General features: G+C 44.2%; 1 protein-coding gene across 1 annotated transcript in view; it reads right to left on the reverse strand.

The window, feature by feature from the left end:
* Nucleotides 1-550: 550 nt before the first annotated feature.
* stau2 (staufen double-stranded RNA binding protein 2) overlaps nt 551-15,069 on the reverse strand; it is a 78,104-nt gene continuing 63,585 nt past the window's right edge. Inside the window, exons 14-15 of the mRNA XM_053412042.1 lie at nt 1,804-1,869; nt 551-685 (exon numbers count right to left, since the gene is read on the reverse strand). Coding sequence (XP_053268017.1) covers nt 650-685; nt 1,804-1,869 — 102 coding nt within the window. The 3' untranslated portion in view covers nt 551-649. The remainder of the gene's footprint in view (nt 686-1,803; nt 1,870-15,069) is intronic.

Consider the following 15,069-nt stretch of genomic DNA (forward strand, 5'->3'; position numbering starts at 1 on the left):
CGAAACATAATACCCCCAAAAAAATAAGCTACTGTACGCAAGTTGGTTTCTCCCCTAAAATGTTTCGGTTGTATTTCAATGGCATGATGTACATATTTGTTTAACCATACCAACAGACATTTAACCAAAGGGAAACGTGTCTATCACTTTGGATTTCCCAGGATTTTCATACAGTACCATGCATTTATCTCATTAGTTTGTATTTCATTGTATTTAGTTCTTCACCTTTTTTTCCGTCTCTAAATTTGGACTGAAATCATCGATAAACGTGTTAGGATAGCGTTGTCTTCACATAGACTCAGGTAATGGTGTTTTAGTCGGTCATTTCTCGGTGCACATCCACCCTATTGCATGGCGACAGGTTTTGCAGGATACAGTGGCGATCGTGGGGGGGAAGGGGGAGATGTGGAGTGGTAAGGGTGGTGGGGGGAGGGGGGATAGCGGGGAGTAGTGGAGTGTAGGTTGTTGCTGCAGGTTATGGGAGATCAGGGAGAAGGGTGGGGAGGTAGGGGTGGGATGGTAAGGTTTGTGGATGCCGAAAAGGAGGAGGAGGAGGAGGGGGGGGGGGGGGGGGGGGGGGGTTGTCAGCTCCTAGACGACAGCCTTTGAATCCTTGCAGACCTGAGTGGTGGTGCCTGAGTTAGTCTGTTTAATGTCCGTCCTCCCTCCCACACGGTTCACTGGCCTGAAAAAGACAAATGAAACTCGGTTAGGGGCGGATTCCGACCAAGGCCTGTACGTAGGAGAAATGTTGTGAGTAATCAGTCCCGCTCTGGGTAATTAGTTCCAGTTCTTTCCAAGTTGGTGATTCTCGTTGAAAACAAAAAAGTTAGAGGAGAGAAAAAAGGGGACGGGGAGCTGTGACTCCAGACACTTAACAAGTCCTTGACCTCAATCTGTTTCACACTACCTGATCAGCTGTGAATGCTTTTATCAAAACGGAGTGTGTGTTTGTGTGTGTGTGGGGGGGGGGGGGGGGGGGGGGGCACAAGAAAAGCAGCTGAAGTGGAAGACAGAAAAAGCTAATTTCCAGTCTGATAACTGTAATAATCTGAGGCTAATCTAAAGTGAATAACCATCTTTCAGGCTACATCTATACAACTAAGTTTCTATTTGAAAATGGCATTAAGGCAATAAGTGATTCACTGCTCAGGTGAAAGTGTAATCGCTGTGATATTTGCCGCTCTCCTCTGACGTAAATTAAATTGTTAAACTGCTCTTTCCTCTCTTTGTCTCGTTTGCTCTTTTGCTCTAAATGAGACGCCGGGCTGCGAGAGAACAGCCGAGCCTGAACGCTTCCCAGGGCACACCTACTATGAAAATACCCAGTGAGTGCTGGACAGTGATTTTCTCACACAGGGTTCCTTACTTTCCTACTTCACTCTCCAGTGTCATCCTTCCTTCCTTCCTTTTCCTCTCTTTGCTTCTCTTGGAGGAGAACGGGGATGAGAGGAAAGAGGGGGGGGGGGGGGGGGGGGTAGCTTGGAGAAAACCCCTGTTCCCTGTCAGAGCTGAGTCTCACTGGTTGATAGCAATCATGCAAAGAATGAGCACTGATGGGAGTGCGGCACATGTAAATATATACGCCTACCGCTGCTCTCCTATGGAATTGAAATGTCGAGCGGAAATGTTGGGACGTGTGTGTGGGTGGGGGGCAGAGGATGGGCCACTGAGAATTTATAATGGGACAGATTGGTGCACACACCGACACAGACACACACATTTGGATCCTCAGATTCACCCTGATTGGCCGGTTGGTAAAACATTGCACGAGCGTGGCGTTAGATCCGTGTTCTGCCGTACCTTGATGGGGCCGTCCACCGGGTCCAGTCCCTGCTCGGACAGCTGTTTCAAGGCACTTAGAGCAGCCTGAGAAGAGAGAGAACAACAGATGGTCGAGTGAGAGAGAGGGGAGGAAGGGAGAGAGGGAGGACGGAGGTGGGAGGAGAGTGAGTGTCACCCTTCAGCTGCTTTTCAGATAACACTTACTCTGGGAAACCTGATGCCAGCAGGACACTCTCCCTTCGCTCTCTGTTGTCTTTGGCTCCTCTCCTCTCACTGTTTATCTTGCGTTATTGGGTTAACATTTCCACTTTATGTTTTGGCTGCATTTTCCCTAAGTCAATGTGAGTGACATCTGTATTCCCTGTGACCACAGCTAAACTAACAGCAGCAGGTCTGAAACCTAGAAGTCCTCGAGGTTTTGACACACCACACACGTTATGATTTGATCTGTGCAGCCCCAAACCCACACCAACTAGCATAAGTGAAAATAAAGCTGTGTGCATGTGAATGTTTTACTGTGAATACTGAAATTAAACTCCTGAGCTTTCAGAGCAAAATGAGACGACTCAGGCACATGTTCTACACCAGATCTACCTCATTTCCACTCATCTGTAGCAATGAAAATCCACGTCATACAAAATACCTTTATCTCCCTATATTTCTATCAATTTACTCTGTGCAACTTAAACATGTTTCCCTGGCTTGTTTTGCCAAGCTCGGACCAAACATGAGGTAATTTCCTTCCTGCTCATCGGCCGTCTGTCTGTGCCAGCTACAGGGGCTGCTGGATGTGAGGGGGGGGGGTCCGGTCTACTATCATAATAAATGCAACATGTGTGGGAGTCAGGAGGTGTAGCCTGGACGGGGCCAAAAGCTATGTGTGCTAAAGTCAATATAAAGTCTAATTAATGGAAAAGGGTTTGTTCGAAAAACTTTCATTTGACACCTATTTGCTGCCAATCAGAGAGCAACGATCCACACAATGAATGTCACTACCAGACACCACTTGTGAACCACTTCTAGCTTAAGTGAGGCAAGCCGAGCTGCTCAGTCTCATATTAACCAGGTTGTAGGTCTGATCCTGACAAGGACACTTCCTCTATCGCACCGATTGGCTCCAGATGTGTCTCTGTCTCTCAGTGTGGGCTGACTATGAGCAGAGTGGGGAGCTGGGGAATACACTTTATGTCCCAGAGGAGCTGACACCAGTGGGTCTGTGCAGACCTCTACACATCATGCTGATCATTAAGGGGGACCACCGTTCAAATACTGTATCTGAAATAACATGTAGACACACAATCAGCCTGATGGAGAAATCTGCTCTATATTATATTACATAACCTAACATTTCTCATTTAGGATCTGAGCATAAATAAATCCTAACGCAGCAAATTAAAGATTCCTGTAATTGGTTTGTTAGCAACGATAATGTTCTGCCATGCAATTAACTTGTTCACACGTTTCAAAACATGTTCATTTGTCATGATTGTAATGAATTTAAAAATGCAATCAATCATCGTTAGATTTAGTAGTAGTTTAAATTAGCGGCAACATGCATTTGTAAATATTATATAATTTTAATGTGGTCTACCCTCTTATGAAACAATATTTCATTATAAGAAGTTCTACACAGAGAAAGCTTATTATTATTATAATTATTTGGTTTTCCATTCTTATAAACTGAGACCTAAATTAAAACGTTGTTATTATCCGACAACAGCATTTCTAGTACAAACAATCAGAATTAACTTCATAAATACACGCATGACTATAAGAAAAGCTGAAAAAAAGAATGCCAACACCTCCACTTTATAATACTAGACATCTGGATCTACAGTGGTTAAAACGAGCCTGGATCCATTATGTGCTATCACTGGTTAATCAGAGCCGAGATAAGGCATAATTGACTCTGCTCAGTAGATGAGTGAGGTGTGACGACTGCTAGCTGCACCTCATCATGAAGCCCACCTACCGCTCTGTGTGCATTCATCTTATTACAGATATCAACTGTGTGGCACTGACACATCGACCGGTCTCCTCGTGAGAATATCTGACTGGCTCACGTTCTTCTGACGCTCTCAGACACAAAGACGAGAAGCGTCTCCGTGTGAATGATGGTCTGCTGCGTTCAGCTCGTACGCACCGAGAGGAAACATTCATCACACTTTAATCCTGACAATATATAAATCCCACTGCACGGCGTATCAACGTGTCTCTGTGGAATGCCACGTACAGAGGAGGATGTTACGGACTATTATCTGTGCGCTTTCTCCCAAAATCATTTTCAAAGCGTTTAACTTCAGATTATGAGAAACATAAGACAGGAAGCGTAATTCATGACTCACAGGTGCAAGGGTCAAACTCTGGTTTATATCCATCACATCGAGGGAAAAAAAGCTCTGTGATACTTACAGGTAGAAAAAAGTCTGTAACAACAATAGTGGTTTGAAAAATTGATACTGTTGGGTTATTACACAGGGCCTTTCTCAAGAGACTCAGAAATCAAGTAAAGCCCCTCTAAGTCTGTAACAGACAATTTATGGCGCAATGTGTTTTTTCTCTGCGAAGATCTGACAGCCTCCGAGATTTAGGGCTTATACTTGCGGTGATTTAAGGTGACAGCCCAGTAGAACATGACAGCTGAAGGAATGTTTTCACAATTGTACTGTTAATAAACATAAATCATGCGAAGGGGACTCTTGATAAAACAGTTTTTTTTGTAGATCCATGTTCGGGACCATCACGACACCCAACACTGACCAGGGCTGTCCACACACACCGAAGCAGAAAAAGTAATTAAGATAAGAGGGAAACTTAACGCAGCTGGGTTCATCTCAGACACATGATCAGTGACACACCCGATAAACAACAGGGACACATCAAACTCCTGTTGCCTCCGGTGACCAATAAATTGCAATCACAACCAACTTCCCCATGATTACTTCTTGTTTGTTGTATTTATTCAATCGGTTTGGGACCTTTTTTTTCCTCCCTAAGTAAATAGCTTGAGCCCATCTGTTGGAGGTTGGGGGGGTGGCGGGGGTGACTGGAGATAAACAGCCATAAATCAGGGGCTTGACGGCGGCAGTTCTGCTGATATACGACAGGCAGGTATAAAGGCCGAGGCAGCCAATCCCTGAAGCTCGGCAGCTCAGCGAAGGACGCGCAGCCTAAGACAAATAGTGGGCCTATCTGTGGGAATGGCAGGCAGTGAAATCATTATTTTTCTAATGAGATAAGTTGGCAACGTTAGAGGCATCCGCTTCACTGATGCATCAACACCAGAGGAGTATGTTTAGTCTGAGGCCATGACATGCAAGGTGGAGGTGGTCCATCGCTGTCACTGAACAAAGAGAGAGTATGAAGCGCATTTAGAGACAAAGTGCAAAGAGAAAGCTCTGAACTGAGTCATTAAGAAATGGGAGAGGGACGGACGGCCAGAGGATTTGGAAATTTAAGTTTTTAAAAAGAGAAAAAATGTTTTTTTGGCCACAAAAAGCTCCCCCAGATTGGAAAGCTAGAAAGGAACATGCATTTCCTTTCTCAATGTGTTGTCCAACCACTTCTGCACCAAAAGTGTTTATAGCTATTCTGAACAGCCAATCCAATCCAGGAGGGACAGGGCATCAATTTAAACGTGGGAATAACAGCACATATTTAAACAGTTATTCCTGAAAAGCATTGACAATATTGCATTTATACACAAGAAAAGTGAGAGAATGGAAACAAAGCCTCATACACATCTGTAAACTCCATTGGCCCAATAATGCTGCTCCAACACCAAAACACAGGATTGTTCCGGGAGAACATTCAATGCTTTGTTTGACAATGTTAACATCTACAAGCACATATTCTAGGTAAATACCTTGAAACTAAAACAGCAATGTGAAATAATTTAAGACAATGACACTTCAATACTTCTTTCGCACTGGCAACGTGCCCACACCAGCAGCTCTTTCACTTCGCTATAGGACAAGTCACCTTCATCACCTCCTCTTCACTTATCATCCTTCCTCACCCCAACTTTAGATAACAATCCAGCACTCACCACCAATCCAAAAGTGTAGCGCCCCGATGGCCTCTTCACACATGGACTCATTCATCCATCTATCTAGTTGTCCCTAGTTCAAAGGCTTGGACAAACAGTGGTCAAATGTGACGGCGCCTGAGGAGGATCCGCGACCGTGGCCAAGCTCCTGATGTGGAGTGACAAGGGCAGCTCATTTTTCTGGGCCTGCTGCGCCCTTAATGGCTTCCCCAACAGAGGGTTTGCCTCCATCAGCGGCTTAGCAAAACAAAGGCCTAGTCCCACAGGAGTCCACAACGTCGGCCTGATGGATCTGATGGATCGTTGGATCACACTGACCCTGACAAATTAGACCCTTGTGTCAGCTCTCGCTACTGGACTATTTGGTTCTTGGGAAGAAATGAAGACATTTTGGGAAATGAGAGGCCGAGGAGACAATGTGTAAAAAAGAGAGAAGAAAAGGGATATGAGAGCGTAAGGGCGGAAGGAGAGGAAAGGAAATGTTTGGTGGGAAAGGAACCAGAGATCACAGGGGACAATCCTTCGATCTCCATCACTTCACCCTCTGGCCCTCAGCAGCCATCAAAGACATCAGGGAGGTCCAAATGAGCTGAGGAACACCAGCACATCATTCAATCTTGCATACTTGGATCTCTTTCTCTCCTCCTACTCTGAATCTTCCTAGTAGCAGAAGAAAGGGGAATGTTACCCTAGTTTGCTTGTTCTCTTGACATTATCTGATCAGATCCTGCCTCTGCTCTGCTGGAGGCCAGATGAAAGCACAGACACCAGCGTAAGGTTTAACCCAGTGACCCATTCTCAAGAGTACGGTGTTATATTTACCTCTTTAGCGAGCAGATACAGATTCCCAGGGCTTTCTGTAGCTCTGTACGGTCCAGCTGGACTAATCAAACCCTTCTCTAATCTTAAGTACAGGCCAAGGGCATCAGCGGCAGCCTCCCATCTTTGCTTTGATCCTGCGTCATTATCTAAATCATCCAACGGAACAGGAAGCAGGAGCTGCTGCAGCGAGGGTCCCAAAGTAACATTTAGGTCTGTTCCGCCAAAGGCAGGTAAAATAAAAATACTTTTCACTGGCCACAGAACAGCACAGGTCAGTGTTTCGCATGGGGCTTTCCAGAAGTTTGCAGTGGGGGCATTTCACACATCATACAAGTTTGTATATGAAATGTACCATTTGAAGTATAGTACAACTGAGGCATGAATCTTGGAAAAGGCCAATCTGGGTCCCATCCACAATTATTTCTCTCATCTGTCTCTCTTTAGGATCTACCCTCCTCTTTGTCTGTCCTCTCCTGAGTTCTATCTTCAGTCTCAAATCGGTGTTACCACTCTGTCTTTGCAAGCGAACAAACACAATAAATATGTTTATTCATACAGGCTGAAGACATTTAACAGTTTTTATAGAGAAAGAGTCTTTGTTATGACTAAAGACTAGAGCATTGCATCATTTACAGAAACAATATTTGGCCGGACACAACTCCGCACTTCCACCGAGCACCACTCCACTACTGATTTACACAAACCACTGAATCATTTTACAACCATGTCCAGTTTCTTCTTAGAACTCGAGATGACGCTCGGGTGGGTGGACCGTAAACCACACCGCTTGCTTTTGTTTGCTCAACTGTACAATGGACATTCATCCTCTAATTCTGCCATAACATGCTCGATGTCAGGTCTTAACAACACCAGAACGAGTCCGATTAATGATGGGTGGCTAGTACTGAGCCGCTGTGGGGTGGGGCGCGGGGGGAACTCGGAACATGAAGGGGATAGGCGGACGGCTACTCATGAGGATGATCTAAGGGATGTCCAGTAGACTAAACAATGAAAAGAGTGGATTTCAAACAGGGTGTTTTACAGGCAGGACCTGGGAGAAGGGAAAATGAGTGCCCTGTTGTAAGAGTGGTTCTGAAGCTGGATATATTGTTCTGGGGAGGGCTTGTTCTGTTTTCAAAAGGCCACATAAAACCTTGACAGTGCTCCCTCTTATTGCCCTCACTCCCAAACGCACAAAGAAATATGAGAAGAGAAGAGAAGTGAGGAGAAGAGAAAATCCCAGCCTTCCTTTTCTTTCCGATGTTAGCCCTGTTGTCACTACCGTGCCATCACATCACATATTCCTCTGATGTTCATTAAGTTCTTTTAAACATTATCCATCGCAGATCTTTTCCTTTCTTCCTTCTGTCATGCAGTCTCGAGCTTCTCCTCATCCCTTGGCTTTCGTTTCCTCTACATTCTTTTCTTTTCCTTCTGCCCACATCAAAACCCTGGACAGGGATCACTCGATCATTCCCGGATAGCTCGTGGAGAACACCTGTGTGTGCATGAGTGCTGGCAGTGTATGGGTCTATTTGTTAATGCGGTGTGATATGTACATGGATTCTTGGGTGACTACAGAGAAAATGGATTCAGATCCTCGCACCAAATCTCTTCTTCACGCTCTCTCCAGATTTCACATCCTCTTCCACATCAGAGGCATTGATAAAAAGGGGCAGTGTGCGCTGGCTCTAGCCTGACATGACGTTGATTCCTCTGAAGTAGCACTTCACATCTGCCGCTTCACTTCTTGTGCAACAGTGTACCAACTGTTAATGTTGTACAGCTGAATAAACTTCTATTTGATTTCTGCATACTTCTCAGTCGTGTGTGCATGCTACCGCATTACGATGACCAGAATTCCTGGAGTGGCTAGTGTGTATTTTTTTTAGGTGTGTGATGAATGCTGAAGGATGGCTGAGCTAAGTTAGCGGGTAACGGCTGTGGGGCTCCCCAGGGGGGCAAGCCTTCGCTGACATGGGAAGCCATAAATAAGGGCCCGGGGCGCAGCGCCATGTCATGCGTCATTTGGGCCAGAGAGGCCTGCTTTATCCCCTCCCAACTCCGAGCTGCTGAGCATGGCACCTCCTAGGGCGTAATACAAAACATATGAGCAGAGGGCGAGGGGCAGAAGCTCCTCAGCATACCATACTCCTGCCTTGTCAGCAAAGCATCTCCGAGAAAAAGCAGATACAGCTGATTACGACCTCTGTGATAACGCTGTACTAGTATGCTGCAATCAAACTTTTTCAAGAGGCCGTGCCCTAATCACTGAGCTTCATGATTACCTCCGCCAAGAAGATTATGTTTTCACCCATGTTTGTTGTTTGTTGATGTCTGTTGGGTTACGCAAAAATCTGAAGGAATTAGAACCGAACTTGGAGGGATGTGGCACGGGCCAGATGAAGAACCAATTGAATTTTGGTGCAGATCCAGTTAAAGGAGTGTTTTATCATACATTATATCACACAACGTACTTTTAATCACTTGTGAAGGATTCCCACATGTATTAACAGCTGATAAATGCTTTATAACACCAAAAATATGAGCCAATATATAAATATCGGATCATTGATTACTCATGGGAAAAGATTCAAACCCATATTGGGCCATTACAAAAACAGAGGGTGAGCGGTAAGAGGTGAAGACAATAAGGGAGATTAAGAGTGACTCAACAGTGGTCAGATGACACATTCTCTGACCAAGAAGAAAGACGAGTCACACTTTCACTTTGCTTTATGAATGGAGAGAGTAACATATCTCCATTGAGAAAACAGCGTGACAACCACAGGAAGTTACGCAGGAGAAGCTATATTTCCGTCTACCCTCAATATTTCTTAACTTATTCCACGGTTGCTGATGAGTAAGTGACTAAATACAGCCTGATATGAGATATGGGGCATGAATAATGCAGTAGGGATGGAAGTAATGTGTGTGAAAAGAAAAACAGCCTCAAGGCCAGTGACTCATCAACATGACCACTGACAAAGCTGAAATGCATCCCAAAGAGACGGCGAGAAGACAAGGGCCCTTACATTTCAATGGCCAATCACCCCCCCCTCCTACCACCGCCACACTAAAAAGCAACCTGGGTAATTAGACACAGTCTAGGTGCAATATTTTTTTATGACACATTCAATATAATTATAATTCATGCTTCACTTTTGTTGATGACAAACAGAAAAACATGTTGTAAGTCATCTAAAGAAAAAATCGAAGGGCTCGTCAAATCTCATGCTAAAAATTCATTTCCTAGGCTCAGAGTAAAGAAAGCCCCTTGTGACTGTTTCTAAATTGTTCATATCTGTTTCCATCAGGATTACAGAGGCTCCACAGCAGTGTTACATCACCTCGTCTTCACCTGCAGAGATATACCTTTCTATCCCGAAGGGAGAAGCTTCTATAATCCTGAACAATCGGACTCAAATTGCCCTCTGGGAGGTACGAAGAGCTGCAGGAAGAAAAGCGAGCCTTCAGGCACTCGCTCTCTTATCAATGGAGAGATATTGATCGTTCCCAAGGGGCGTCCCATTTCTCCCTTTTCTGCTCCTCCGAGCCTTTCTACGTTTCTTTGTGTCGAAAATTGACCACATGGTTCTCTTAACTGCCCTCTGTCTGCCGATCTTCAATGTGCTGAATTCAAAATGAAAACCTTCCACTGTTTGCTTGACGATGAAGTCTACAAATTAAGCCGTTTTTAGATGAACTCCGGAAAAATGTTCAGACATGTCCACACTTTGCCTTTTACATTGACAACAGCAGGAGAATGTCTGGAACATTCAGGCGAGAGACGGAGTCTGGGTAGAAGGACAGGACATAACGTATAAATACCCGAAGCAACTGACTTGGAAATTTAAGTTCTAGCACACTTCCCCTCCTGATTAATTCAGGAAAAAGTCTGGAGTTCATTGCATGTCTGACAGCGGCATTAGTTCAAGTGGGTGTGGATACAAATGTGATGGCAGTACTTGTCACCTGGCGGCTATACAACCAGGGGGATCTTTTCTATCTGCAGCATGGAGGCACAGGCAGCAGTTTGCATAGATCATATACTAAGTAAAGACCCTTCAGTGAGCCGTATCAATTGCTTGTTCGGATAGCAGCCTGGATGTGAAAGAGCATTACTGGCTGTTATCAGCCCTACTGTTGAAATTGGAATCTGTCACTCTACATCGTTGCGTAAGGGATAGACGCTAAACTTTACAGAGTTATTATTAAACCCTATTTCATCACAATGACGTCAAAGGCTCCCGGTTGTCTTGGGCATAGATTTTCAGAATGAATTAAGGCTAAGGGTACGCCTGACAATAGAAGTTTGTGCAATGTTTCAGCTCAGCACATTTGAAGGCAAAAGTGTTGATGCTTGTAAAGCATGATCAGACTCAAAAGTGGGACAAAAAGATGGCCGCTTCAGAGAAGTTCTGATAATAGGTCAGACTTTCAGAAAGTTTCTAATCAATGGCTCCTGATGTGTTGCATTTATTTCTAAGTGAAAAATTAGGCAATTGTGTGAGGAATGAAAAAAGTGAGCGAGAGGTAGTCCAAACTCTTCTCGCTCTCTTTTCCACACCTTGTCAGATTGATGGTTTCAGAAACTCACAAGAATCGACGGACATAGTTGGTAAGGTATGTGGCCAGATACTCTTTCGAATAATCACTTCATCTAAAGCATGCTCTCCCCTTCAGACCAACAAAAAAAGGATGACAAGATTTACAGAAGAGGCTGACAGGTGTGGAAAGGCAAAAAAGAGGAACTTGGGAATGTAGTATATGAAGGGGTTAAGATAAAGGGTGAGTGGAGAGGGGTTAAGTGTCTTACTGTGACAGCCGGCAGCTGCATGCAATAATCCCAGACTCTCCATCATGAGCCCTTTATGTTTTCTTGTCAGAGACGGCAGTGTGCATAAGAGAGTGGATGTCTGGTGGAAAAATCATCCGGTAACTAGAGAGCACGCGGAGTCAGACAGCATTTTACACCTTCCCCTCGTCTCTTCAGGCCAATTCATGGCTTCCGCTTGCCCTCGGACGGAAGCGGACGTGCTGCGATTCATACTAAAATCTGGGGAACGAGTACGCTGAGCTGCGCACTGGCAAACATCACCATCGTCTGAGAGGAGGACGCTCGTTTGATTGTACCACATGGCTGTACGATACGAAAAAGTCAAAAAGTAAAGCCATGTGTGCGAGCTCATACTGTGGACCCTCACAAGCTTGGACAGATGATGACTTTTTACGTCATGAAAATGTTCATCCGTGTAGCTCATTCAGTTCCTCTGTGCATTGGCTTATAATCACCTCAGACACACGAGGGACTATCTGTAGAACGAGGGACATATCTGTGACCAGTGGAAGGATATTTTGTCTTGGACTTAAATTAAAAAGGAAAGGCTGAGAGGGGCTGCAACTCACCGTGTGACGCCTAAAGGAGCCCCCTAAGTGTTATGAAAACTCTCCTATGTTCCTATGGCAACGGTCTGTGTGTACTGCAGAGACAGATTATGTATTAGGCATGTTTACCAAAAACAATAAATTCCATAATGCTTATATCAAGGAGCAGGCCTCGCTGGGTAGGGCTCCTATGACCAGGCTGCTTTTCTGATGAACACGTCCAGGGGCCATGCGCACCAGCCAAATACTACAGTGGGGCGAAAAAGATAACGTAATGCACACTGAAAACACATGTCTATTTCAAATGTTAGCATAATGCCATTACCGAGCTGGTCTGAAGCCGGCGGCCCTGTCACAAAGTGTTCATAAACAACAGGAACCGATCTCAACAGGAACAAAGAATTGTTATGGGTTCAGTCTGCAAACACCGACGTGAGCCAAGGGCAGACGCAGAGTGGCTGACGTGATGAGCAAACATAAATTCACATAGGCAAGGTGGGCCTCACATACACCATAAAAGCAGCATGACATGATCTATCTAAAGGCGGAGAGCAAAGGAAATTGAATATCCTGTGTGTGCCACAATTTTGACCAGATAGGAAAAAATGTTATATCAAATTTCTGTTACATGTCATGAGTTAGGGGGAGAATAAAATCTATTGGGATTAAATTGAAATGATTCAAAATTGTATTTTCAGGATACGCAGCTTTCTTTATAGTGATAAAAAGTTTATAACCCTCTCCCCAACTCAGAAGCAGTAGCACATTACAGAGGATATAACCCATTATGTGTCAGTGATGCTGTGATTTCATCCACTAAAGAGTAATAAGTACTTAATCCTCTGTGGGCAAGTTTTACGACCCGCTTCACACATTTTTACAGCACGGCAAACAAACAGTAAACACCAGGACGGCGCTGCACTTTAACACATGATTAAGACACAGCTAATTAGATTGTGGACAGTAAAGCTGTGAGGAGAATCGTAAAACAAGAAGGGAGCAGCGGCAGGGCCGAGCGAGGAATCGGGTGCAACCAGCAGACGCTTAAGTCAGGGCACTCCAGGTCACTGACAAATGATCGTGGCGGGGTGTCTCATTTCTGCTGCCTTCTCTGTTGCCAAAATGTAAATTGCAGACTTTCTGAGGTAAAAATGAAAAGACTCTCACACTCGAGACCCTCATGTCCACCATCCATCCATCGCTCCATTCTTCTCCTATGCAGTGGCTGGTCCCATGAAACAGGGGTCAGGGTACTAATGGAGGACCTTGTGGCCTTGTGCGCCTTTGGATACAACCCCCTCCGCTGCTTACTCTCTTATAAATCAAGCAGGCTTCATTGAGAGTGGCAGAGTCCTCTGATGTCCCAGCCATGTCTCATTTCAAAGTCCATCTGAAGGCTCACACGGTTCCACGTTTACTCACTGGGCACAAGGGAGATGTGTGTGTGTGTGTGTGTGTGTGTGTGTGTGTGTGTGTTTGTGTGTGTGGAGGGGGTGAGTGCGAGATTCAAAGAGAAAAAGACTGAGAGAGAAACTGAGTGAGAACGAAAGAAAATGAGTTAGGGTCGAGAGAGAAGCAGGGGGAAATTAGAAATAGAAAAAAATGTCCCTGAGGGAAAAAGGGGCCTCTAAAACAAATGTTTATTTAGTAACTATGCCGCATTAGACCTCTCACTTGAAAGCATGTACAATAAATCAAACCATTTTGGGAATCACTTTAACACAGTGTGCACTCATGTGTGTGTGTGTGTGTGTATTTGTCTAGGCATTTGTGGAGGTGGTGTAGATAAAATGCCTTCCTCTGTTGTACATGTACAGTTTACAAAGCATCCGCAAGTGCAATCAAAACATAATTTCCCTCCCTTCATGGTAAATTGAGGTGTTTTTTCTATAGAAGGATAAGTGATTGAGATAATGACATTCTGCGGTTTGCTCCAGTCCATGCATTCATAACAAAGCCAGATGAGTTACACATGGATTTAAAATGAATGTTTTCCTGACTACAGTTTTCCATAGCAAGTCTCTCTATACATCATGTGAATAACGCCGAGAGCACCTAATCTAAACCAGTGACACATTCAGTCCCTCTTGAGGCATTTAGCAGGAAAGGAATTGCATTTCTTTGCAATCAATATGATTTTGAAAAAAGAATACATGGCAGAACAGGAAGAATATCAGTGAATATTAATGCCTTAAATACAACCTTGAGAAATGCGCCAGAATATGATGAATATGATGTTATGTTTAAGCAATAGTTCTGTTCTCATGTCTTGTTGAGGGTTGAGTGAGAAGATTAGAACCACACTCACATCTATAAACCTGTCTTCAAATATCAACTCCAGAAATATCTGAACATTGAGTGAATATTCACACATGAACAAAGCAGCAGGAGATTGTACAGATTGTAAAAAAGAAATTGTTACTTCAGCCTTTAACTAGATCTTTCACTTGCTGCAGATTCCTTTTCTGTTGATAAGAATTTTTTTGTCATGTCTTTTTAACAGGAGATCCTATTGGTTTTCATTTTCCTTAAAATTATGATATAGAGCATTTTCACCAATTTCCCAGGAAAAAAAATTATTGGATCTTGATGGGAAAAAAACATTTAAGTGAGTGCCATCCGAGTTTGTGCAATTTGGTGCAACTTGATGGAATTTAGGGGACCATTGTGCTCTGGCGGTGGCGGTGCCTCTCTAATGAGTGCCATTCTGCTTAAAAATTTGAGTTCACACACAAGTATACACCAACATTGTGTACCCAAAATTGCAATTAAGCTCAATTGGTCTCATCAGTTGAGAATATTCAGGATAAATGCTTGCTCAACCACTCCAAGCCTTTAAGGCTGCGAAAGCTGTCACACCCAACGGGAGGGAGCAGGCCTGTCTGTTGCTCAGCTAGATGAAACACGCAGAGTCAATCTCCCCTAAAAAAACATGATGCATCTCCACTTTCAATTGCCGATGCGATTTCTTCCTCTCACGTTAAGTAGCGACAGTGTGGTTTGCTTAATCCTTTCTTATCTCCTTT

Source organism: Pleuronectes platessa, chromosome 20 (genome assembly GCF_947347685.1).
Source record: "Pleuronectes platessa chromosome 20, fPlePla1.1, whole genome shotgun sequence".
In the NCBI taxonomy this organism is placed as follows: domain Eukaryota; kingdom Metazoa; phylum Chordata; class Actinopteri; order Pleuronectiformes; family Pleuronectidae; genus Pleuronectes; species Pleuronectes platessa.